This window comes from Phoenix dactylifera, chromosome 7 (genome assembly GCF_051530095.1).
Source record: "Phoenix dactylifera cultivar Ajwa chromosome 7, Ajwa_hap1_PhDact_Kaust_v1.1, whole genome shotgun sequence".
NCBI lineage: Eukaryota > Viridiplantae > Streptophyta > Magnoliopsida > Arecales > Arecaceae > Phoenix > Phoenix dactylifera.
This window is the reverse complement of record NC_143196.1, coordinates 466,949-490,618: the sequence shown is the minus strand read 5'-3', so window position 1 is coordinate 490,618 and position 23,670 is coordinate 466,949. Positions and strand designations below refer to the sequence as shown.

The 23,670-nt window shown below is 40.2% G+C and overlaps 3 protein-coding genes across 3 annotated transcripts; all 3 read right to left on the bottom strand.

Moving 5' to 3' along the window:
• Nucleotides 1-244: 244 nt before the first annotated feature.
• Nucleotides 245-4,417, bottom strand: LOC103707498 (putative 1-acyl-sn-glycerol-3-phosphate acyltransferase 4). Its single transcript, XM_008792010.5, has 3 exons — nucleotides 3,792-4,417; nucleotides 3,359-3,489; nucleotides 245-845 (listed from the first exon to the last, which is right to left on the bottom strand). The coding sequence occupies exons 1-3, from the start codon at nucleotides 4,415-4,417 to the stop codon at nucleotides 403-405; spliced, it is 1,200 nt and encodes a 399-aa protein (XP_008790232.1). The 3' UTR covers nucleotides 245-402.
• On the bottom strand, nucleotides 4,087-14,095 carry LOC103707499 (Pentatricopeptide repeat (PPR) superfamily protein). The gene is made up of 7 exons (XM_008792013.6): nucleotides 11,112-14,095; nucleotides 10,962-11,038; nucleotides 10,618-10,822; nucleotides 8,249-8,501; nucleotides 7,989-8,083; nucleotides 7,334-7,767; nucleotides 4,087-4,560 (listed from the first exon to the last, which is right to left on the bottom strand). The coding sequence occupies exon 1, from the start codon at nucleotides 14,093-14,095 to the stop codon at nucleotides 11,237-11,239; it is 2,859 nt and encodes a 952-aa protein (XP_008790235.3). The 3' UTR covers nucleotides 4,087-4,560; nucleotides 7,334-7,767; nucleotides 7,989-8,083; nucleotides 8,249-8,501; nucleotides 10,618-10,822; nucleotides 10,962-11,038; nucleotides 11,112-11,236.
• Nucleotides 14,096-15,209: 1,114 nt separating this feature from the next.
• LOC103707497 (PQ-loop repeat family protein / transmembrane family protein) lies at nucleotides 15,210-23,292 on the bottom strand. The gene is made up of 13 exons (XM_008792007.6): nucleotides 23,095-23,292; nucleotides 22,662-22,969; nucleotides 22,443-22,485; nucleotides 22,311-22,337; nucleotides 22,003-22,101; nucleotides 21,490-21,599; nucleotides 21,205-21,385; nucleotides 16,538-16,642; nucleotides 16,337-16,441; nucleotides 15,946-15,966; nucleotides 15,788-15,846; nucleotides 15,547-15,637; nucleotides 15,210-15,457 (listed from the first exon to the last, which is right to left on the bottom strand). The coding sequence occupies exons 2-13, from the start codon at nucleotides 22,895-22,897 to the stop codon at nucleotides 15,350-15,352; spliced, it is 1,185 nt and encodes a 394-aa protein (XP_008790229.4). The 5' UTR covers nucleotides 22,898-22,969; nucleotides 23,095-23,292; the 3' UTR covers nucleotides 15,210-15,349.
• Between the last annotated feature and the right edge of the window lie 378 nt (nucleotides 23,293-23,670).

Below are 23,670 nucleotides of genomic sequence, written 5' to 3'. Positions count from 1 at the left end.
ATCTAACAGCAGCCGTGCATGATAATACTTCACAAATGTCATATCTATTCTGCGATCTAAAAAATGCATGCACAGGCATATTCAATATTCCCTCATGAGCGGCAACACTCTAGGCCATACCTCAAGGAAAACCTCAACGTATTTCTTTGTTGAAAAAACACAAACAAAGATAATTTTAACCACAAGAACAAGGTTCTCAGGTATTTGTGTTTAGAATTCCTGCAACATCTCTTGGCTAACAAAATTTTTGAAAAAGGTTACTCCACAATGATACAGTCTACAAATTTGGTGCTGGAACATAATAATGCTAGTAACAAAAAGAAACTACTTCACCAACCTAGTAGCACAGAAATAACAATTTTCAGTTGAAACACAAATAATCACAAAGTTACATGATCTGATCTAGCATGTTTTCTTGCCACAGAACAAGCCCTTCACAGAACCTAATACTGGTTGTGGTTGTATACCAAAGTAGGTTACAAATGAAAGTAAAGTAAAGCTTAATGATGCATAAATTTTGAACAGAACAGATGAGAAAAGTGTAAGGTATATGAATATGCTAGTCAAAGTAATTACCACAAAACATTTCACCAGGCATGTTGGTGTTGATAGATCTCCTTCAGTTCCTTGGTGAGGAAAATACCCTAGAGAGAGAAAATCGGAGAGTTGTTGGTCCTTGAGCCTGAACCTCTCTATCAACCATGCGGCTACCTCATTTTCAGATGCTGGGATTTCATGAGGCAGGATGCGTTGGACATGTATATGGACTTCAGAAGGATCCACACCAAACACATTGTCAATAAAAAGCGGACAACGGTGTTTGTAACCAATGGTGATATCGTAAACTGCATAGGATCAACAGGTAGAGATGTCATCATATGTGGATCAAAGAGAGGGAGGGGATCAAGAGCAGTCCAAAGATAAAAAATGTGGTTTTCCATTGTTGACAATGAAACAGCTAATTTTCATCACTGACCACAGAAATATAAAAAAGGTTTAAATACATGTCCTTTCTTAAACAAAGATTAAAAAATAAAATATTTTCAGAGAAGACTAGAAGAAGGTCATATGAAGAATAGAACATCTCAAAAAAGCGAAGTACTAGGTCCAACATCAAGCAATGAGGGGTTGCTTCTGCAATGAAAAGTCTTAAAGATATCACAACTCAAGGATGTGATGAGTCTTCTCACTAAGTGATAAGATATGAAGAATTGACTGAAGCTTCACATAATGCATAATATTTAGCACCATATTGGCTCCAAAACAAAGCGTTGCATATCAGAAGCCATTCTCAAGTAACATTAGTTATTTGAAAGGAGTGATAACTCTTCTTGGGTATTTTTAGTGACTCTCTCAAGTAAGAATTGCTCCAAAAGCAACAGAAACTGTTAGGCAATGTATTAACTTATAGCATCAGCAACGTTTTAGCCCTAACTAACAGTTCACGTGAGAATTTATCCAAGTATAGTCAGACTACAAATATAATGAAGCCGGAGAAAATGTGAATAGGGAGCGTTCGAGGAAGCACATACTGAACTCTTACTATTATAATAGGCTTGATACACTTGATAGATTTAAGATCTTCCTAAGCATAGTAAGAGGCTGTATGCATTTAATGGGGGAATAGGTAGCCAATGACATAATGGATAAGCATGGATTATGTTCTCACCTATTAAATGCCTGAGAACGTACAGAAACTTATGATTCAGCTACAAGTCCAGTGCATAGTCATTTGCTGAGATTGTACTATGCAGCCTCAAGAACCTATGAATGTAAGTGTAGGTGGACCACAAGTTACTCATCGATTTAATAGAAAGAGAAGAAAAAGGGAGTGGGCAATTTAGTCTTTCCAAAGTTTTGTATTCCTTATGTCCAAAGGCAAGGATATCAAGGCCAGCACATGAGTTACAATCATAACCAAATTTCAAAGATACCAGGCCAGTCACCCCCGACAAAAAGATCTTCAACAATCAATCAACTGAAACAAGACTAATTGCCAATCATTATGACTATATCATATCTGCAAAATAATTGAAGCGGCCTTCAATAAGCAGAAATATGAGAAGCACTTGCTCACTTAGAATTTGACAACATATTGCTACATGCATTTGGTACCAAACACATAGGAACAGGTACCTTGTACAGAAAAGGACAAAGAAAAAGGAAAACAGCACTCTTCATCAAGAAACCTAACGATGGATAAAAGAACTCCACCTATAGAGTTCTAGGTAATGGGACTATTAGTTAGAACTTCGATTCATGTAACATATCGCAAATTTGTAACTCTTTATCTACATCAAGAAATGTTGTAACATTTTTTCGCTTTTTTTTTTTTTTGGGTGGGGGGGGGGGGAGTGGAGGTGGGGTGTGGAGAGTACCTCTATAAGTCAGATATAAGATGCAGGAGAACCAGAACGGAAAAGTGTAGGTAAGGTGAATTATCTCACAGGTTTAGGAGTTCTAATGCTAAAAATTCATGGTTTCTGCTCTATGGGACAGGACTATTATTGACTAGTTTTAAAGAGAAAAATAAAGAAACTCGTAACACATTTAGGAAGGGAGCAAGATTAATGATTCTTGTGGAATTTAGAGCTCGACACATCAACATTAAGAAAGAAATTTGAATTTTATAACACGAATAAAGTAAAAGCACACCATGGAGGAACTCAAAAGGATTATCAATGCAGTCATTAACAATAGCAAGACTTTATAGTTGAGGGTGAATGCTTTATAACTGACTACTGATATCCTGAAAAGGACCATAAGGTTTATATTTTACGAAAATAGTGTCAATTAATAGAAGATAAATGAGGGTGAATGCTTGAAGTTCGAAAATCAAATCTTGGTTGAGCCAAAACTAAGTATACGGAGTGTATAGATAATATGACCACTAGACCTTAATGGAAGATAAATGAGATTGAATCCTACAACAACCTTGCTCAAAAAAAAAAAGGGAGAGAGAGTAAACCTGAGTTTGATGAAGGCATGCATGAGGGATTTTTTTTGGTATAATACCAGAAGGCTGTTTGGGCATCAAATCTGTGTGCATGAGCATGACTGTGTACGTGTAAGTGCATGTGCATGCATTTGCAAAGAAAAGCCAAGGGGTTGAAGAAACAAGGTTGAAATGATGCAAAACCAATTAAAATTATACAAGTTTTATTCAATGAAGGCAGGAACAGGCCACGACGATGCATATGGGTGTACAATATGACAGCTTGTACATGAATAAATGTGCATATATTTAGAAGTTAGAGCACAAGAATGACATTGCCAATTCAAATGCTGCAGTGAGCCAAGACAAAGACATCACATTCTGCATGAAAGAGGAAATTAGGAATGGAAAGAAACAACCTACCTGCATCTAAGGAGTTCCTGAGAGCTTCCAAACAAGAATTGAAACCCTTTGTTTTGGGAAGAAGCACATTTCTGAGGATTGGTAAGCCATTCTCAGCTGCAAACTGCTGGCTTTTGATGCACTTCTGTTCACTGGGATAGGAAAACAATTAGAGGTTGTATAAATAGAAGCTGGTAGATGGTATCACATAGATGTTGTAATTTATTAGTTCAGATGTTGACTGAGCAATTAAAATTGTTGGTTACAATAAATGGAGGAATAGCTTGTTTCTTCTTTTAATTTAATATTTCTCATAGTTAACACCCTTCAGAAAATGTATAAGAACTAAATACCTAGAAGGACAATCAGTTTATTCGTCAAGAAAAGTACTAAAAAACACTTGTTGCATTTCTGCAACCAAGGGATGATAGAAGAAATAGAAAGGAGATATTACGTATAGTCAGTGCCCTCTGGAAAAACTGCAAGCCAGAGTGGATCTTGGGGATCTTTGAAAGCTGAAAGCCTTTTCCACATGATTGCTTCATCAACTTCCCACTTTCTCTCTACTGGAATGAACTCTAAAATGTGAAATCCCCAGCTAAATATAGGCAATTTCATCAGACTGCTCTTAAGAATATACTTGATATATCCCAAGCGACCCTTTCTCAATGCAAGATCCCACAAATACATCCAATCAACTTCAGTTCTGTGGTTAGCAAAAAGCAATACTCGCTCCTTTTCAGGAACACTTTCACCAGAAAAAACTACCTTTGTCTTATTAATTTTCTCGAACAGAAAAGGCCACAAAGATAGCCATGTTCCAAATAGAATGGAGGTTGCCTTCCTGCTGTAATGTACACTAAAAAGACGCAATAAAAGAGCAGTCACAGGGGCCCAATATATTAACATCATAAACGCAGTTGAAAGTAATATCACCAAACATAGAACACCCCTGAATACCCTCAATGGAGTTAAACGGCAGCGTTTTGGTCGATTTTTTGAATTCAGAGGCTCACAAGCCTCCATCTGCTTCCGGTTTCCAATCAAATATTTGCCTTCATTAGAAGTAGAACCATTCATCTTGAACAGCTAAAATTCAGGTGACAATAACACTCCCTGTATGTGATTACTTGTGCCGCTTAATCTGATGGTTGTGCTACATTACTTGTGCCATAACAACACTAAAAGTACCTGCAGAATGCAAATCTGGAAAATCTTTTGCCCTGCATAAAATCAAGAGGGAGGGGAGGATATAAGCACCCTACTTCTATTTTGAACATCACAAATAACCACACATGCAAAAATAAGGCTATACCAGCGGATAATTATATATATATAAAAGAAGAAGAACTCAGGATAAATTTAAAAACAGTAGCTAAACCAACTTGATATATAGTTTATGAAGATAATTTGATCCTTTAGAAGAAAGGTAAAGAAATGCGACAAGTTTAAAGTTTTGACATAGGTCACAATACATGCCGATTACATTAAGGAAATATGCCCAACATCTGGTAATATTTTGTTACCAGAAAAATATCTCAGCCAACATTTGGATAAGCAGGCGTGAGATTTAAGGAACAAAAAATTACAAATAGACGGACAATGTAGGGCTATGTAAGTATCATCAAGTAATTGCTACTTGATATTAAGTAAATTGGCACAAACATTGTTCATACATGGGAGATACCTCAGCTTATGATGAACACAAAACAACTGTTGAGTATACTTTAGTAAAAACTTATTTGTGCAGAATTCATTATAAAAAGAAATATATTCAGCGGCTTGGGTGGACCAACTACAAGTTCATTAAAACCTTTTATAAACTTTCTCCATTTCTTGTAAATCAAGCAATCAACTATGGTAACACAACAAAACATTGACTTCTACCTAAATCCAATGGCATCTATTATAACGCGACCAAACGAGAGTAAAACTCATAACCTAAGCAAGAAGAGAAACAAGGGAGACACAATATAACCAAAAAGTACATAATCAGCACACTGTTGACGTGATGGAGATATTTTAGATTCTTACAATCAACTCTTGTCCCAGAAATGTCATTGGACTGAAAAAGGCAAATACAAATCCCTACACTTAATGAATTATATGTTTTGTTGACGAACGGAAAAGATCGAATCATGGAAAAATCCCAACTTAAGGAGGCTTTCTCCCTTGGCCTCCTCCTTCATAAAATCCAGCGAAGTTAGTGTGCGCGCGCGCGTATAGAATGATTGAAACATCTATGAGAAAAATCTAATTAGAGTGTATAATTTTCAGATGAAGATCGATAATATAGGTATCAAATTAAAAAAATAATTTCAACCATGCATCTTTGAAACCTGCATGATTTTCGGAAGTTAGCTATCATCAAGTAGGCCAAGGTCCATAAAAACATCTTGCATGAGTCATGAGAAGAGTCTTAACATGGGTAATGGTAAAATATTGAATGAGAAGGATGAATGCCTCACGCATGCTGCACCAAAAGCTAATAGTTTGGATTTGATGTTTCACAGGCTTTCACATTCAAGAAATTTGAAATTGGACTAGTAAGAATTTCCAACAAATCATCAACTTAAAAATAGTTGAATCTTTACAACCCAGCCTCTGATCTCATCTTCAAACATTATACCCTTTTAAAACAATGCAAATGCTTTCGTCTTCCAGTACTTAAAGTACAATCAGCTTGAAAGAAGAATTGGCTCCCTATGTTAACTTATGCATCGTTTTAAGCAAAGATTTTGCCGGAGAAACAGATCTTTAAAAATAGAGAACGAAAGGAGAAAGAAAGTCGATGGATTTACAGGCAGTTCGAGTACCTAAACCTAGTCTGTTTGCTTGCATGCAGGTAGTAAATTCGTTTGCATAAATAAATAGAGAACGAATCTATACCGAATCAAACAGGAAAAAACAAGGCTATAAAAACATAACAATAATAGCTGGATTCATAAGTAGTAAAACAAAGAATTAACACAGAGAATTAGAGTAAATCGTCGGCCGGAGAAGGAGAAATCCGTCGATCTCTGAAGAAAGGTGGGTGATCAAGGGGCAGATGATAGGTAATAGGGTGGGCTCGCGAATGGTGATTGAAAGGAGAGAGGCAAAGAGGGATTTAGTTTTCGAATTGGGATCGGTGGCGGATGCGATGAGAGAGGGACGAACCTCGGGGGAGAGGGAGAGAAAGGCCGGAGATCTGGTCGGGATCGGAGGTCCGAGGCAGCAGCAGCAGCAGCGACAGCGCACCTCAGAAGGCCTTGGAGATAAAAAAAAGATATCGATTTAATTGAAACCCAAGGGCAAAGGCATGGCTTGCACCAAAAGTCAATAAGATACGATGCAAGGGCAACTGCACCAAGCACAATAACAAGGGCTCGACGGGCCTCCTTTCCAACCGAACCGAGCGTCTAAACAAACCGGCCCCCGACTCTCCAGTCCACGGTCCGCAACGATGACATACATATATTCCTATTTTCTCGCTTCCATCGGAGATCCGTAGAGCGTATATGAATGCCAAGAAAGCCGGTCTAATGATATCGTTTTGTCACTTTGCATAAAGCCTAGATGTGACTCCTCTGATGGATCGAAATCAAGCCCATTGAGATTCGTAGAGCATTGGAATGCCAAGAAAGCCGGCCCGCAGCCTTGATTACTTTAATAGGTGGTTTATAAGTTCATATTTGGTATGGCAACAGGTCTCCCATCTTGGGTGTGAAAAATAAAAGTGGCATGTCAATTGATCAGTCCAAAATCCAAATTGCTTGCTGTTGCCATCAATGATGCAAGTTGGAATCCAGAATGCTAGTACTCAAACCCCATTAAAGGCAAGATTGCAATTCCCCTAACTGTACCGATCAGGTTGCCTGATAAGACCATCACGCATACACAAACAAACAAGCAATAGCAGGCTGACCATACACAAGGAAATCAAAAGAAGTGCGATGGGAACTTCTTCTTCTTTTCTTTTTTTTTCTTTTTTCTTTTTTTTTTTTTTAATTTTACCGATCATGTATCAGCAGGTTTTGACTTCAAACTCCTTGAGCGACATTATTGTCAAGGATCCGCATGACGTGTGATTAATGCTGTCGCAGCCCACTTTCAATTTCTGCAGGAATATCAGAACTAGGGAGCCAATATTTTTTAACCGAGTATTCCCTCAATTGTTTGGTGAAGCAATTAAACTTTCTTTGCCTCTATCTTTCCAATCACCGAGAAGAGCCTGGGTCAATCAATCCAGGCATTTGCATCCTCCATCAACTGGCTGAGCCAATAACAGTTGGGAATTCTTGATGGTCGACGGTGGCATATTGATTTTGGGTCCATTGGCCTCTGGTATTTTGTTAACTGCGAGCAGCTTGGCCTTTCTTTATCATCAGCCTGGCTGACTTTCCAGGACTCTTACAAGAAGAACCACAGTTTGTATTCAGATCCGAAACCTGCAAAAAGAAAGCTGACTCAATTGACAGATTTCAATTCAATAAGGTTTTAGATAAGGCCTTATCTAGCATTCCAGCATCTCATGAATCCACAGTTGGTTAGCAGTCGAGCAAAATTTCTATAATTATGGCTGTTTGCTTGTCATACCCGCTAAAATCATTTTCTTGGCTACCAATTCTTACTGACAACAGAGACCTACAAAGGATGGTTACAGATATACCTGAAATTTGCAAGAGGCCCCTCCACATTGTGATCCCACATGCTGTCACAGTCCTATGCAGCATCCGATCTGTCCAATTGGTACACTTGATGGAGCTGCAAAGACAAAATATGCCATCAAAGCCGTTCAAGTTAGGAAGTGCAAACTTTCTCAAACCCTGTAACATGAGTTTATCTTAGTATGTCACAAATATTTACAATAGCAGTAGAGATGCAAGCTGAAAAACATTGATGGCCTTTGCAAGTTGCTACTATCACTACCTTTGCAAATTCAAGGTGTTGCTGTCACTTTGGTTTTTCCTGTTGGAGCTTAATCCAGCTTCAAGCTCAAGTTCATAAGCTGAAGAGTAGTGCCAAGAGATGACTGATTGCTTGATAGTAATGGAAGCATTATTCACTTGCACTTTCTATTCACACAATAGGACGTCAGTGGCAATGCCTGTTGTTGGCAATGCTTTGTAACAGGAAATGTTGAGGATGAAAGTTTGCTGTAGTTCATAATGCTGCTTGGCAGCTGGAGTCAATGTCATCGTATTACAGAATGAAAATCAGATTAGCAATGATTTAAGAAAAGCATTAGACCAACTTAGGTCTAGCAAGATAAAAACCAAGGTCAACTTCACTAATCATGAAAACTAATATCTATGCAAAATTTGAGGCGGGAAGCACAGAAAGTGGAGACCAAATATTTAGCATGTAATAAAGTTATAAATTTAAAAAATTATTTCACGCACATGCACATGTCATAGGGATGATGATATACAATACTAAATCTTCATATTTCTTGACACAGAAAGAGAAATGGTATTGATTATTCATGACAATTGGTTCAGCATTCTGTTAGAATGCGAAATGTTATGCAGAGTGTGTGAGCTATGAACAGAATTCAAATTGTTTCATAACTAAATATGGTTTTCGATGCTTCTGCTATAATCATCCATATCACACACCTTATCACAGCTCAAGTTTGTCATGCAGATCTTAATGAAACTCGAGTCTGAATCTATTTTTGTCCTTTCCTTCATTTTAGTATCTTCATTTTTGGATTAAGGGAAACTCAAGGGCAATATATCATATAGGATTCTGTTTTAAGAGCAGATACAACTTATGATATAGGGTTTACCTCCATCAGTTATAGAGAAATCTGTAAATTCCATAGTCAAAGTAGACTTTTCACAATTAAATAAGGTTTTTGATGCTTCTGCTATCACCAACCATATCATGTACCTTATCACAGCTCACATTTGTCACATAAATCATGATGAAACTCGAGTCTGAATCCACTTTAGGACTTCCCTTCATTTTAATACCTTCATTTCTGAGCCTAAGGGAAACTCGAGTGAAAAAGATTGAATGCAACTCTAGACAGTATCATATATGAATTCTATTTTAAGAGAAAACTGACAATTCCTTATTCAAATCAGACTTTTTAGGTGATTAACTACTGCAAATGGAGTATATTGATGTGCATCATTGCAATTCAAATCCATCCCAACCATGAATGGAAACTCGGCATGTGGCTTCTCATAATCTTTAATGTGAATAAAGAAAATTAGAGATAAGTTTAGAAGAAACATGGTTCTCTAATAGGAGATAGTCTTTTATGCTCCAGTTTTAACTATCAAGCTTTACAATCACTGTTGGAAAGCCTATAAATTTGAAATCATAGCATAACTTGATTATATGATAATGACTCACATCAATGCAACTGAGAGGGAAGATAAGAGAAATCAAGATAAAAAAGGAAAATGAAGATGCCTAGAATCCAGCATAGTACAACTGGTTACCTGTATCAATCTCCAAAAATTAAAACTATGAAGATCTTTAATACAAACCACAGATCCATCTCAAAGACTTGTACAATAAGCAAAGCCTCTATTAATTGACTCATTCATTTAGTTCATCCTTGAATTATAAGTTTTAGCCAATCAACTGTTAAATGTTTGAATTCGACTTGAAGTTCTTACATAAATCAAGAATATCAAACACAATATCCGAGTGTCAAGACTTGCCATTTAAAAGCTTACTGCTTTTTTTTTTTTGCAGCAACTGATTTTGATCTCCTTAACTGATGGACCTCAGGGTTCATCCTACATATCGGATGTAACCCTTTTGAAGTAATATGAGACAACAGACACCTTAAGAACTGGTTTTGTAAATGCTATAATCATCTGAACTGCCACGTGTCTAAAATGAGTGAAAATACATTTAAGCTAACTTTAGGCAAGAATATGATTTTTCATACCAAGACTTGCAGACCATGTTCATGAGGTATTATGTACACTAGGAAATTGACAAAGTTGGAGCCTGATATCCTAGGATTTACGATGAGTTATTGAACAATTATATTGTTTCTTTACTGGGGAGGCAAAAAAAGATTCCTAAAGCTTGTTCTCTTCTAAGACATCCATTAGTGATTGAACTACAGAATCAGGAAGTATGCAAAACCTAAAAGACAATTAGCATGTATCTAATACAGAGAGAAGATATGGCATTGCTATAAGAGCTACCTTCCATATCGATGTTTATTCTTCATCTTCATAGATAAAAGATTTCAAATAACTCTTTAGCATTAACACTTATCAAGTAACCATGTGAAAAGAAATATATTGAATGTAAATAGTGCATACTTGAAGTGGGGATTGCAGTGCCACAGAATCATAGCCATAACCAGCAAATTTTATCCCATTTTCAGGATTTTGAGGATTTCTTCATCATTCTTCCAGCAGTGGGAAACATGAGAGCTCATATGAACAAAACAATTAGAACCTAGGGATTTGGAGAAGCACCACAAGCGGCTACTCATGTTCTACCTCCATCCATAAATGAGTTGAACTGGAAACAATAAACTATTATAAGCTGCAGTTCTGGAACATATTTTGCAATTCTGACGTATATGAGAGATTTCCAGTAAAAGCTTCAAGTAAACTCATACACTCCACACATAAAACAATCTATTAACTCGAAAAAGTACCTAGCGATTTGCTAGAAACAGAACCTCAGAATATGTCAGCTGCGCATCCACATAAACAAAATTCGATCTGGCATTTCCTGCATCAAAAAACAAGGCATAAGTGGAAATTAACTACAAGCATAATAGAAGCTTAAAGTGATGATTTAGTACCTGACTCCACTAAATACAGTGGCAAGTAATCAATCTTTCAAGTACTTGAATACATGCAATGGGCAAGACAGGAACAGATAAACTCTGTTCATAGTTTGAAGCACATTCATGATGTGCCCAACTTCTTAATATGCATGAATATGTTCAGACAAATTAATGGTGCCATGCTTGATTCCTTTCACAGCCATGGGTTCTGCAGGACCCATGTTTCCTTTGAAGGCAACAGCTGGAAAAAGGCCTCGGATATGCATCTCTTCATATAGCTTTGAAATCTGATGCATGTCCATACATCTGATATAACCTTGGACCAATGTAGAATATGTCACATAATTAGGGTCCACACCACTCTCAACCATTTGATCAAGAATCTTAATGGCAGCTTCCGTATCCCCCTGACTGCAGAGACCATTGATCAATGTAGTATAGGTCACAACAGTAGGACTGATGCCTTCCTCCATCATTTTTTGCTTAAGTTTGAATGCTTCAGTAATTTTACCAGACTTGCAGTAACCATCAATCAATGTATTGAATGTAACAACATTAGGAGTTACACCCTTTGAGTGCAGCTTATGGAAAAGATTGACCGCTCTATCTAAATTCCCAGACTTACACAGGCCATTGATGAGAGAATTGTATGTAACAATATTTGGAATGAGACCCCTTTTCATCATCTCATCCCTTAATACAAAAGCTTCATCTACATTACCTGAAGCTGAGAAGCCATGAATAAGAGTGCAATAAGTAAAATTGTCAGGTACAAAGCCCCTTTGTAGCAAACTTGCGAACAGTATCTTTGCATCTAAAATCCTTCCAGACTTGCAAAGCCCACAGATGACAACATTGTACATAATGTTGTTAGGCTGAATATTTTCTTTTGTAGTTTCATCAAGGAGATTTGCAATTTTATGCATACTGGGATTGTTTGCACTACAATCAGAAGACTTATTAAAAACTTCATAATCTGGAAGCATGTTGATATCTACCATTTTCTGCAACAACACATTTGCCTCATCAATCTTACCCTGACGATAGAGACCACTGACAAGAGCAGTGCATATGAATATATTTGGAGTTAAACCCTTCCCTGTCATTTCAAAATATGCTTCAAAAGCTTTATCCATGATTCCTTCTTTACACCAGCCAGCTATCAAAGCTCCATAGGTCACAATATTGGGAGCCAGTCCCTTTTCTTGCATGCCAACAAGAAGATCATTGACCCAGCCAGATGTCTTAGATTTGAAGAGTCCAGTAATGAGAGAATTAAACATCTCAATGGAAGGAGAGAATCCTAACTTTTCCATCTCATCCCTAACGTTCAAAGCCTTCTGCATGTCACCAACTTTACAGTAACCATCAATCAGTGTCCTATAAGTCACGCTATCAGGGAAACAACCCCAATCTACCATCTTCCTAAGAATCTCCTCCGCTTCTACCATTTTCCCCACCTTGCACAACCCATTGATCACTGTATTGTATGTGATTTGACTCTTTGCAAACCCCCTAGCTAGGATATCCTTCCAAAGCTTTAAGGCTCGTTCAATATCACCTGCTTTGAAAAAACCATCCAGCATGGTGCTGCAACTAATTTCATTAGGTGCCACACCCCTTTTCAGCATTAAGAACCACAACTTCAAGGCATCATCCATGGCACCTCCCTGAGAGAAGCCCTTGAAAAGGGTATTATAGGTTAGAACTGTCACTTCAATACCTTTCTGAAGCATCATGTAACAAATTTCAAATGCCTTGCTCATAAGACCCTCCTTGCAAAAGCCATCTAAGAGAGTATTATAACTGTAAGCATCTGGTTTCAGGTACCCATTTTCCATCTCATCCACTATTTTCTCTGCCTCGCGGATTCTTCCCAGCTTGCAATATCCATTAATCAAGGCATTACAGATGACTACGTTTGCTTTTATTCCCATACCTGACATCTCATCTCGAATCCTAATCGCATCATCCATTTTTCCCATTTGGCAGTAAGCATTTACCAGCACACCATAAGCAACTTCATCAGCAGATAAACCGGCTACCACTTTCATGTTGTTAAGAACTCTCTCCGCTTCCTGAACCTTGCCTTCCTTGCAGTATCCCTTGATCAACAGTGTGCAGGTAACAACATTCGGTGAAATGCCTCTTTCAGACATCGACCTGAAAACTCTCACTGCCGTTTCCGTCTGTCCTAAACTGCAGTAGCCATTGATCAGCGAATGGTAAGTCACGAGATTCACCTCAAAGCCCTTCCGTTCCATTTCTAACACAAAATCCGAAGCTTTCTGGATCTTCCCATCCTTGCAATAAGCATTAACCATGATAGACACAGTGAAAACATCAGGCAGAATCCCTGCCCTGGCCATCTGTTCGAATACATGAGCCGTTGTGCGACTCTCTCCGCATTTAACCAGGCTACTCAGAAGACTGTTGCAAGACCTGGAACTAGGCTTGCATCCATACTTGCCCATGTTATCAAAAACGAAAAGAGCCTCCTTTACGGATCCACCCTCCGCGTAGACCTTCAGAAGCATATCAAAGACCGTCGGGGAGAAAGAGAACAGCTTATAAACCCTCACAAGCTCGTCAAAAACATAGGAAACGGATGATCTATCGCTGGGAACAGTCACCAGATCCTTCAAGTACCCTCTAGCCTCATCGAACATGCGCCCCCGGGATAAGATGTGAACAATCTTGCAATGAGATCGGGCATTGGGCCTGAAGTACTGCTGCTTCGAGGCGATTCTGAAGAACCCCAGGCAGGCACCGGGATCGAGACGGAGCCTGACGAGGACGGCGTCGAGGATGTCGTCGGAGAACTCGAAGGGGAGCTTGGAGACGGCGTGGAAGCGCTCTAGGGTCAGGATACGGCAGAGCCGGTCGAGGAGCTCCGACCTGCTGAGATCCGGGAGGTTCCATTGGAGGAGGGTTCGGGAGGCATGGATCGATCGGCGGCGGGTGAGGGATCGAAGGAGAGGAGGATAGTACCTTGGCATCGGGGGAACATCTAGGGTTTCGAGGAGATTTTCTTCGAGGGTTCTTGGTTCGGTTTCGTCGACATGGATGGATGGATTTTTTTCTGGGAGAAACGGAGACCGGCGAAGGCCCTGCGCTCGAGCCTCCTGTGACCGGCGAGGCCGAGGGAAAGTGATATCGGGCTAATCCATGGGCTCGGAGATGGGCAACGGAGTTGGGCTTGCGAAAATCCTTTAGGATAAAGATTTTTCATGGTTCTTACGCGAGGATACGCACAAATGGTTTCAAAATTAACTAAGCTCATGGATCATATGGACTAAAGGGCACCCTAGCACAGATTTAGATTTAAATTTATGATAACTTATGATTGAATTTGAATATATTTGAATCCATACTTATAGTTGGATTTGAATAAATTCAAATCCTTAACCGGATGAAGACGCTAAGGCTTAAACAATGTTCCGACATGTATTTAATCCTACATCGGTTTACACAATGTTCTCGACTTAAAGTTGTGCAATCTAGATTATTGTCCTTCGATGAATTTTAGATCGCTTCAAAGATGAAGTCAACTAGTATATCACTGGTGTACCAGCTCTTCGTTGAGGTACAATGGCATTGGTTCCCTGAAGGCCTAGTATGAAGTTCAAATCTCATGAGGTCACCTTTAAGGTTACAAACTTTGATTATGTAGAAGATTAGATATATCACGCAAATCCGTTCATGTTTGACTGGCGTTATTCCATGCTTAGGCCATTGTATGACTTGGCCTACATGGCCATATTCCAGTCCGCAGTCCCTTGCTTGTCCCGATTTTTTTGTGTTCCTTTTCCTCTCTTTTTTCCATCTTAAATTTTGATTGTCCATAGTATTCTGAAAGCCATATTTTTTTTTTCTTTTTTTGTTTTTTGATGATAAGGGACGTAGAAATCACCCGGCTTTTATTGAAAGCAAGTAGTCAAAGCCATAATACCAAGTATCAGTAGTTCCTTACCCGTGGCCTGAGGAGTAGCTTGAAAAAGTTTCTTAGAAGGGAGTGGCAGGTAACACCATCCATTTTACTCTTTATTTCTATTTGACAACTAGGTGTACTCATAATGTAGTTGACCAATCGCAAGTTATGCAACATTCGCAAGGAGAAAAGTCTTCAATATCCATAATGTGCAGAAATCTGAGTAATATAGGCTACATCCTCAATAAAATTCAGATAAAACATAAACAACTAAAGGAGATTAGCATCTGATCGATAAACACATCGATTTCTTGACTCCACCTTAGCTTTCAGGCAAGGGACTCTTGACCTCCACATAATCTCCGCATCCATCTTCTTCGTGGCTCTCCCTTCTATGCATGCACTTGTAATAGGTGAACTGTATCATGATCTATGAAAGTATGTTAAGATCGTAGCACCATACTCTTCAAGAACCATAAAGTTTCCAAGAAATAAGATGATCAAAGTAATAAAGGATACAAATAAGTCGAGAAGCACACAGATTATTGCATCTAACAACCAAGGGGCATTAGCCTTTATCCTTTCCCATTCGACACTCCTCACGAGTATGCTGCATCCAAATATTCTTGTTAATTCTTTGGTGAGTGGGATTGGTGTGTATATGTGTGTGACTGTGTGTGTGTGTTTGTGTGTGTGTGTGTGTGTGGGGGGGGGGGGGGGGGGAGAGAGAGAGAGAGAGAGAGAGAGAGAGAGAGAGAACCTTCCGACATAAGTTGCATTAGCAATGAGTGCAAACATGAACATAAGTGGGTTTAAACCCTACAATACAACAAGGTTAGCATATAAGATGGAGAATAATTAATGGCGGCCTTACTACATTTTAAAAAACAGGCCGAAAACGATAGTTACAGGTCTTACCTCCACACTCCCTCGTTTAATCTGGAAGACAAAAGAGAATCCATCAAAAATGAGTTGTGATGATGACGATGATGACAACAATGAAGACAAGGGTACAAAATCTAAATCACAAATATGTACTTTCCTTTTTTGTAAGAAATACTTACTATCTATTTTCAGATGCAAGACTGTCCCATGAAGGCAAATTAAGCTATTAGATTCTGTTATATTCTAGTTAGAAATCACAAATCAGTTAAGAGCATTTGTTTCAGACTATTTTTTACTCCTTTGTGAATCCTATCATTTATCCATTCATTACGGATATACATTTTCCCCCCTTTTTCAGTACAATTACATTTTTCCTCTTTGTGAGAAATAAAAGCATCTCAGTTTCTTCATAGAAGATACTTACATTTAAGTATATTTGTGGCAGGCGGCCTCCCATATATATGGCAGCCATAATCCATCCTAACAAAAGGCCATAAGGACTACCATCCAATGTCTTCACTCTCTCTTCCTACATTAAGGACAAAAAGTGCAACATTGATCACTTCAACTTATTAACTATGATTCACAAGCTCACTAGTTAATCTTTTTTAACGGTGGAAAATACCTGCAACAATATTCTTCTTCCAGCTAAACCCATGTATTTTTCCATCATAGCCCTACTTTGGAAGGGAAGACCAGTTGAACCAATGATAATTGCTCCATAACCAACCTGTAAAATATTGCAATCAAATGTATATTAAATAAATTGATTAGTAACAAGTGATAAGTCGAAAGGCTTAAGACTATAGCCCTTTGTTGCAGTGAGCCATTGATAATGACTCATAGAACCAACCAGCTATTTGGGATAAGACTCGTACATGATATAATAGCCATGATTAACTACAGAGTACTAAGGTCTAATCTTGAAGTGAAGTGATAAGAAAAAATAGTATAGTTTTTTTTCCCTATGCATCATCTTTTTAATCCCAGTATCCCACACTCTCTTCATGACAGCCACATATTTTTATGAGGGTAAATATGTAATTTGATATTATTTACTCGGTCTCTCTCCTATCAGTGGGGACAAAAATTAACTATATAACAAATATTTTCTTTTATTTTGTGAAAAAAATTGCTATTTTCCTTTTGCTATGATTAGAACTAATTATTAAAATGCAGGCTTAAAAATAACTACATTTTTAACATAATTTACTGTTTTTCTTGGTAAATTGGATACATTATACTGTTCTAGTATAGATACATCTAAGAAAGTTGGAAAAGAGATGGTGGTGGAGGGGGAGAGGAGAAGTTTTATAGCTAGAATGTTGTGTAACAAACGATGCAATCTAATCAGTAACCCTATTCGCCTCACGATATACATGGGTGACCTAGGTAGCCACACATTCCCTCAATAAGTTGCGGATATCCTGCAGCAATGAGTGCTCGTTGCCAGTCCTAGCAGGGCTCTGGATCCACCTAATTACTGTCATCGAGTCTCCTTCCAGGCGAACCTGGTCCGCCCTCAAAGTGAGCCGTGCATAGGTAATGCCTTTTTAAGTTGCTATGAGCTCAACTCTAGGAATGATGGTGTCATAAAGCCTACAACCTCCAGCAGTGATCAATCTGGAATCCGCATCTCTAATTACAAAATCAGCCCATCTCTCCTCCCATCAAGGCATGCTGCCATCAAAGTTTACATTGAGAAAACTTGGAGGTGGGGCCTCCCAGGCGACGAATATTGTCCGAGGTGCTCTAAGAGCTATATATGGGAAGCCCAGATATCCCTCGCAGTCTCAAGTCCTTTAAGAAGCCGTGCAGCTAAGAACTCATCGGCATGGAGGAGCGCCATGTCAGCCACTGCCCTATTGTTCTGATGCCCCCCTTAAAAATTTTGGAGTTCTTGTCTAGCCAAATATGACAAGCAGTGTAAATAGACCTAATACATCTGCTATCAGTGGAGGTTCTCATCAATGAACCTTTCAAATACTCAAGGAAGGCTGCCACTGGGTGCGAGAACTGCAGGAAGTACCAATCAGAACCAACCTACTACCACACCTAAAATGCTCTTGGGCAATGAAAAAAGACATACCCGATAGACTCTATCATATCCAGATACAAATCACAATAGGGGTAGAGTCCCACTCTCCATCTACTCAAGATCTCCCTGGTCGGGAGGTAGCCCCATGCTACCTTCCATAGAAACAAAGCAACTCGGGGGTGAACATGTAGCTTCCATAGCCAACCACCATCCATTGACCGGGAAGCCTCAGCTTTATAGAGCTCACCTAGGTCAGCAGCCCGTACCTGGGATCTGCAAGTCGTACTCCAGGTTCTTCTGTCGGGCCCTCCCTCCAGAAACCAACACAGCTAAAATCCTCTCCGCCAACTGAGGCTCAAAAAGTTGCATGATCTTCATAGTATCCCATCTCCACTCCCTAGGAATGAAAAGGTTGCACATCATAAGATCGAAGGTCTCCAAGACCAACCATTGTGGGCCACAATCGGAGAGGGCGATCTGACACCTAGGCATCCTTCAAAACATTAATCAACAAGTCGTCCCCAAATTGTCCACTTGATTCGGAAGATCACCTCCGGCCCCCGAATGCACATCTCACACCAGATGAACGAACTGTGTCGACCTGCCTGAAAGTCCGATGCTGAGGTATGGTTGCTATAATTATCCCTCATCAAAAAGCTCCACAAATAATCTGGTTTAAGCAGGAACCGGGCTACATGTTTGGCCGCCATAATCTCCCTTCTCAACAATAGGGAACAGATACCCAGACCCCCTCTACCTCCCGATTGGCAAACCGCCTCCTAGGCCACAAGGTGAAGACTCCTACCATCCTGCACCTCCTAGATAAAGTTTCTGAACAGTTGATCCACCTTTACCAGCGGACCCTTCGGTGAAACAATGTGGGACAATAGGTAGACCGGGGCAGAACTAAGGACTGATATCACTAACGTAACACTCCCCACCATAGAAAGAGCTTTTGCCTACCATCCCTCCAGCTTCCATCTGATATCCTACTCAATCTTGCTGCATTCTGCCATCCACAGCCGCCTCCCTGTGATGGAAACCCCAAGGTACCTCCAACCACCAATCTGCTTACCAATCTCCACGTCCATGGTCCTCCACCATTAGCGTTGGTAGAGGAAATCGATAGTCCTCCTTATGTCTGATTCTACCACAGTTGTAGCAGAAAGACAATACATTCTCGTAGACGAAACACTGCCATTACACCCTAGATTGACCTTAGATCCGAACCCAGGTTTGAGTGGATCTAGGGCATTGATTTCCAGCTTCACCCACACATATCCCAGCTTCCGCAGCTCCTCAGTGAAATCGTCAAGAGCTAGAGGCCGGTTGACCGTCGCCATGATCTCCAAGATCGACGCCTTTTCCTAATATTCGAGCGGTAGGCACGGAAGCCGGATCCAAACTACAATCGTCTTCACCTTATCCACTTCGGGGATGATGTCTGGAACCCACGGTTCCATTGCTTACAACTGTCCAGCCACCAACCACAGGCCGCCAATGAGGGCCACGTCCCAATCGGCCTCATTCTTAAAGCGGAAGACGTAGTGGTCCTCTACCAGTGGAAAGGATTCTACATCGTAGTTGAGTTTCCCCCGGGTCGAGATCCTAGGCGAACCACTCAGCGAGGCCTCTCCACCCGAAGCTCCGAGACACCACTGTTGTCTTTTTCCAAGTCTGCCGGGATGCTTCCACGCACTCCGTCGGCAACTCCAAAACATCGGTGAAGTACTGTTGAAGCTTCTCGATTTCCTTTTCTAAGATCTGATTAGTTGTCCATCTGGGTTGCCGGGGAAGCCCCCACCCACATCGTGTTGCTCTCCTCCCGCCTCGTCGTCTGCTGATCCTCGCCGCCGGAGGACCCCTTCATCGGCCTTATCTTGTGTCATCCATGGCTCAGTGCCCACCAATCATTTGACAAAACCCATAGAGCCTGCATGGTAATTAAAACACTTTACCACCCAACCGCTCAGAGAGCGCACTCAAACTGAAATGGTTGCTAATTAAATCCATGTGCAACTAACCTTTCTTTATTTCTTATGATATTACTATTTTTATCTAGTTTGTTTCTTATGATATTATTGTTTTTTAGAGTAATGAACCTGGTACATCAGTTTGGTTCGATAGGGTTTATAAGTTATGTCTTGGTGGTTAAGTTCTTTTAGTTGTACTTGTGGCCAGAGGTTCAACCCATTTTAGAACAAATTTGTGTACCCCATATTATTTTTCATCCAAACGATAAGAGGATGAGACAGAAAGGAGAGAGAGAATCCGATTTATTAAAAATGTGGGGGCCCATACCTTGACGATGGGACACATCGAGTGGTAAATGAGCGGAAAAGAAGAGAATAAGACAAAGAATGACAGAGATACAATAATTTCGACATTAACCCCCCAATCTACCGCTCTAAATTGATTATTTTATTTAATTAGGATGTGGTCCCCCAAAGAGGGAGGGATTTAATTAAATCAAAATTTTAAAGTAATTTTTTAATAATTTTCCAACAAATCAATTAAACATATAGATATTTTAAAAAAATATTTTTAAAATAAATTCTACAAAAATAGGAACTAAATACTGGAAAAAAAATTAAAGTTAAATTTTCGAGAATTGGAGCATTCCCATTTTCTTTGGAATGACAGCGAAAATGAGACCGGTTCCAACCAAATGGTTAGAATAAGAGTTATCCATCCTCGTTACCATTTCAGAATTACTTCTTTTAGACCAACTATGCTCTTAGTTTTGACCACCGGTCTTCAAGAATACGATTAGATTGTGGTGGCCTGGGTTGAGGGCAACAATCTTCTTCTATAGAGTTTCGAGAAAATTACATATTTTCTGGTATTTTTTTTAGTACAATAGCGGGTTATACATAATGAATGTGGATGCGGCCAACAAAGTCACCCCACGGTGTTTTGTGGCCGCTTCTAAACAATAAAAATACACGTACTAGCGTGATCCATGTGTGTGCTTGTGTGCGGTCGCGCGCGCGTGCACATGCTAGTGTGCACCCGAGCGTGTGTTTGCGGGGTCCGTGTGGATCGGTTAGTTTGGACTTAATTAGTCCGATAAAAGACGATTACCCTACGTTGTTGTCTCGGGCTCGGTGAATAGAACTTGAGCCTTATCCTTCCAGGTAGGAGGAAGTTGCCTTTTGGCCACGGTCACCTTACCCGTGGAAGCCTTATCCACCCGGGACCAATGCCCGTTGCAAGCACCCTAGAGGTATCACAGGTTATTAATTTCGACTCACCGAACGTGACACGATCTGCTTGGGCTTGGCAGCTACCCGGTGCCTTGAATCATGAGCTGGAGAGGCCTCGTCCTCGGACGACGAGTCGTGCAGTGCTGAGCCAGATGGTCCGCTCCTGGCCGTTCCCAGATAAGACGAGCCATACGGTGGAGTCCCGCTGCTGGCCAAAGACCTCGCCGACCTATACGTATGGATTAAGACATCATGTATACGCTTTAACTGTCTAAGAAATACCAAGCAAACAAGCACAACAAACGCATTAGTACATGTTACGTAGCTACGTACCTGTAGTATAGATCGATCCGAGGCGATGCCCGATCTGAGGCTGTGGTAGGTATTGGCCTGCTCGAATCGTCATCTAGCTTTGGATTCAAAGGCTTCCTCTCTTCCTCGACCTAACAAATTAAAGGATGACTCATCTTCAACTCCCATTAGTTCTTCAAAAAGTATAAACGAAGAAGTGCTTCGGAAAAGTAACATTTGGGACCCAGATGGCACAAACCTGAGAGGGTAAGTTCCTCTACTTTAACATGCTCTATATATGTCCTTATCATGACCACTATATCTCTATGACATACAATATAAGGTTGTGCAGCAAAGATTCGAAAAGATGGGTGCTGATATATATAAATTACGGAGGCATTCCTCGTTCTAGAAAAAGATAATTCAAAAGAACGGACATAAAGAGTTGGGATAGGATTTATTGTTGGTGATATCGTTTGCTATGGTGACATCAATGGCTACTCGCCACAGATGATTTCCAAGGTCCCCACGCTCGGAAAAGCAAAGGTGACCTACCTCGACTATAGACTCGACAACTTTGCTTTTCCACCATCTAAGCCAGTAGTCGTAGTACAACGTCTGCAATAGCAAGACCACCGTAGTGGCAGTGTAGAGCTGCACCACGGAATAGACGTTAGCCACTTGCGCATAAATAAGAACACTAGTATGTACTCGCAAAAAAGAAAAAAAGGAAGGTAACACTAGTACAAATAGCAAGATCTTTGATCATAAAAGCCATCTCCATCTGGGTTAGTCCAATAAATATAACTTATACTTGCAGATATGAGCATATAATCACAAAAGAAGAAGAGGAGAGAGCTGACCAGTGCCGTATAAAATTGGGTTGGCAACTGCAACCACCAAACAACACGAACCCTTTCAGTAATCTTAATATTGCTGTATAACATTGTTGCAGTGCATGCCTAGTCCTGAGTTAGTATTATTAAGATGCTTACCGTTACTGGCTCGAGAAGGCAGCCCGCCAAATTAAAGATGTCACTGTATGCGAAGAAGATAAAATTAGGAAAAAAGAAAGAAAAACTTCATGTTGCAACAAAATTGGGAAAACATCTTAATGTTGCATCTTATGCGGAAAACATCGAATTTGGCAAGAAATAATTTAAGAGGGTCGAGTAAAAGAGAGATGGACGAATAGCATGGTAATGGAGACAGACCCGATGACCCAAGTGAGGATGAGTCCAAGGGAGACACCATGGCAGGACTTGGTCTGGAAGTTGGTGACGATTTGTGGGATCTCCGCAATCCCCCAGCAGATGAGGCTAATCAGACCGAGGCCGAATGATATCTCGCCGCTAAGACTGCACACGCAGTCCTTGAAATACTTCTCAATCCAACCTACGCAGGCCTTCTTCTCCTCGGCGCAGGAAGCCCATGCAGGAGACTTGGCCATCCTCTCTTCTCACTTCCTTCTCTCTCTGCGAGATGGAATTCGGATGGGAGAAAGGTGGCGAAGGGTTTGCTGCTGAGGAAACGGGAGGAAAAGGGCAGGGTGAAGTAGTACGATGTGAGAACCGAGAGGTATCCGCTCAGAGTGAGAGGAATATGCTGTGGGCTAGTGCTAATTTAAAAGGAAGAAAATGACCACACCATGGAGAGAGCAAGCGCATATTCCGGTCCAAGCCCCAGACAAGGTTCTTACGAACGATGAGCTGCTTCTAGGAGTGATGAAATGATAGAATTATTTCACCGAGTATGAGGTTCTTTTTTCTTCTAATCATTTCTCAATGGAAAGAATGCAATGGACAACCGATGGACCACCTGATTGCAATGTTGCGTAGTTCATTCACTTACATCAGTCCGACAAAAGGCTTTATTTATTTATTTATTCTTTTTTTAAGGAATCAGTCCGACGAGTTTTTTTTTTTTTTTTTGGGTACAAGAGATGTTGGTGAGGATAGAATGAGCTCATAGTGCGTGCCCGAACAGGGTGTTCGCCCTCGGCACAAGCACACCCAAACAACACCCAATCCCTTGCATCGGCCCCACAAGTCATGTCGGTGAGAGAACATAACTGTGGGTGAACACGGTAGCAAAGAATACCAGGTCTTTGTTGCCATGACCTGGGGCTAGCTGCTTAATTTGCCCTGCTCCCTTTCCCCTTTATAACCCTTCTGAAAACCTCCAGAACGCACGGTCTGTTTTATTGACCGCAAATATGAAGTA

Excerpts from the sequence above, each read along its gene's own strand:
- LOC103707498 (XM_008792010.5), bottom strand. The coding sequence starts at position 4,417 with ATGAATGGTTCTACTTCTAATGAAGGCAAATATTTGATTGGAAACCGG. Across the intron at positions 3,490-3,791 it reads CCAGAGGGCACTGACTATAC|TGAACAGAAGTGCATCAAAA; the intron begins GTAATATCTCCT and ends TTCCTATCCCAG. Across the intron at positions 846-3,358 it reads CAGGAACTCCTTAGATGCAG|TTTACGATATCACCATTGGT; the intron begins GTAGGTTGTTTC and ends GATCCTATGCAG.
- LOC103707499 (XM_008792013.6), bottom strand. The coding sequence starts at position 14,095 with ATGCCAAGGTACTATCCTCCTCTCCTTCGATCCCTCACCCGCCGCCGA.
- LOC103707497 (XM_008792007.6), bottom strand. The coding sequence starts at position 22,897 with ATGGCCAAGTCTCCTGCATGGGCTTCCTGCGCCGAGGAGAAGAAGGCC. Across the intron at positions 22,102-22,310 it reads CCCAATTTTATACGGCACTG|CTCTACACTGCCACTACGGT; the intron begins GTCAGCTCTCTC and ends TCCGTGGTGCAG. Across the intron at positions 15,458-15,546 it reads GTGTGCTTCTCGACTTATTT|ATCATGATACAGTTCACCTA; the intron begins GTATCCTTTATT and ends ATACTTTCATAG.